This window comes from Egretta garzetta, unplaced genomic scaffold (genome assembly GCF_000687185.1).
Source record: "Egretta garzetta isolate BGI_Z169 unplaced genomic scaffold, ASM68718v1 scaffold898, whole genome shotgun sequence".
NCBI classification, from domain to species: Eukaryota; Metazoa; Chordata; class Aves; order Pelecaniformes; family Ardeidae; genus Egretta; species Egretta garzetta.
In genome coordinates, this window is record NW_009260629.1 from 141,165 (window position 1) to 141,594 (window position 430).

The following is a 430-nucleotide window of genomic DNA, read 5'->3' on the forward strand; positions in this document are numbered from 1 at the left end:
AGGGAGGAAGATGTGGGCAGCGCCCCGGTGCCCTGAGTGACCGAGTGGGGGGCAGCCGGCCCCGAGCCGCAGCGCAGGGCGGACCCAGCTTACCAGCCTGCATGTATTTCTCCAGCTGTTCCCGTCGCTGCTCTACCTCTGCCGGGGTGAGTGTGAAGATCTTCTTTGGGGGAAAGGCTGGGACCACGTTGGCGCCATACTCTTTCCTTAGCTGGGAAGAGAGCAGAGTGCTGCAAGAGCCTCCAGGAAGGTGGTGGCTGCTCTGCCCCCCCTCTCCCTCAGCTTATTTCCAGACCCCTGGCAAGGGGAGCGGATAGCTCGCCGCTGTTCCTCATCCGAGCGGGCAGCCAGCGGTTTGCAAGAACCAGCCGGGCGGTCGCACGGCGGGAGAGGAGCCCTGTGCCCACTGCCAAGGAACAGGAAACGACGC

The 430-nt window shown here is 64.7% G+C and overlaps 1 protein-coding gene across 1 annotated transcript in view; it reads right to left on the reverse strand.

The window, feature by feature from the left end:
• Positions 1-282, reverse strand: part of SNX17 (sorting nexin 17) — a gene marked incomplete at its 5' end in the record, with an annotated part of 4,324 nt that extends 4,042 nt beyond the window's left edge. The window contains one exon of the mRNA XM_035900944.1: positions 94-282. Within this exon, the coding sequence (XP_035756837.1) occupies positions 94-282 (189 nt within the window). The remainder of the gene's footprint in view (positions 1-93) is intronic.
• Positions 283-430: the final 148 nt, after the last annotated feature.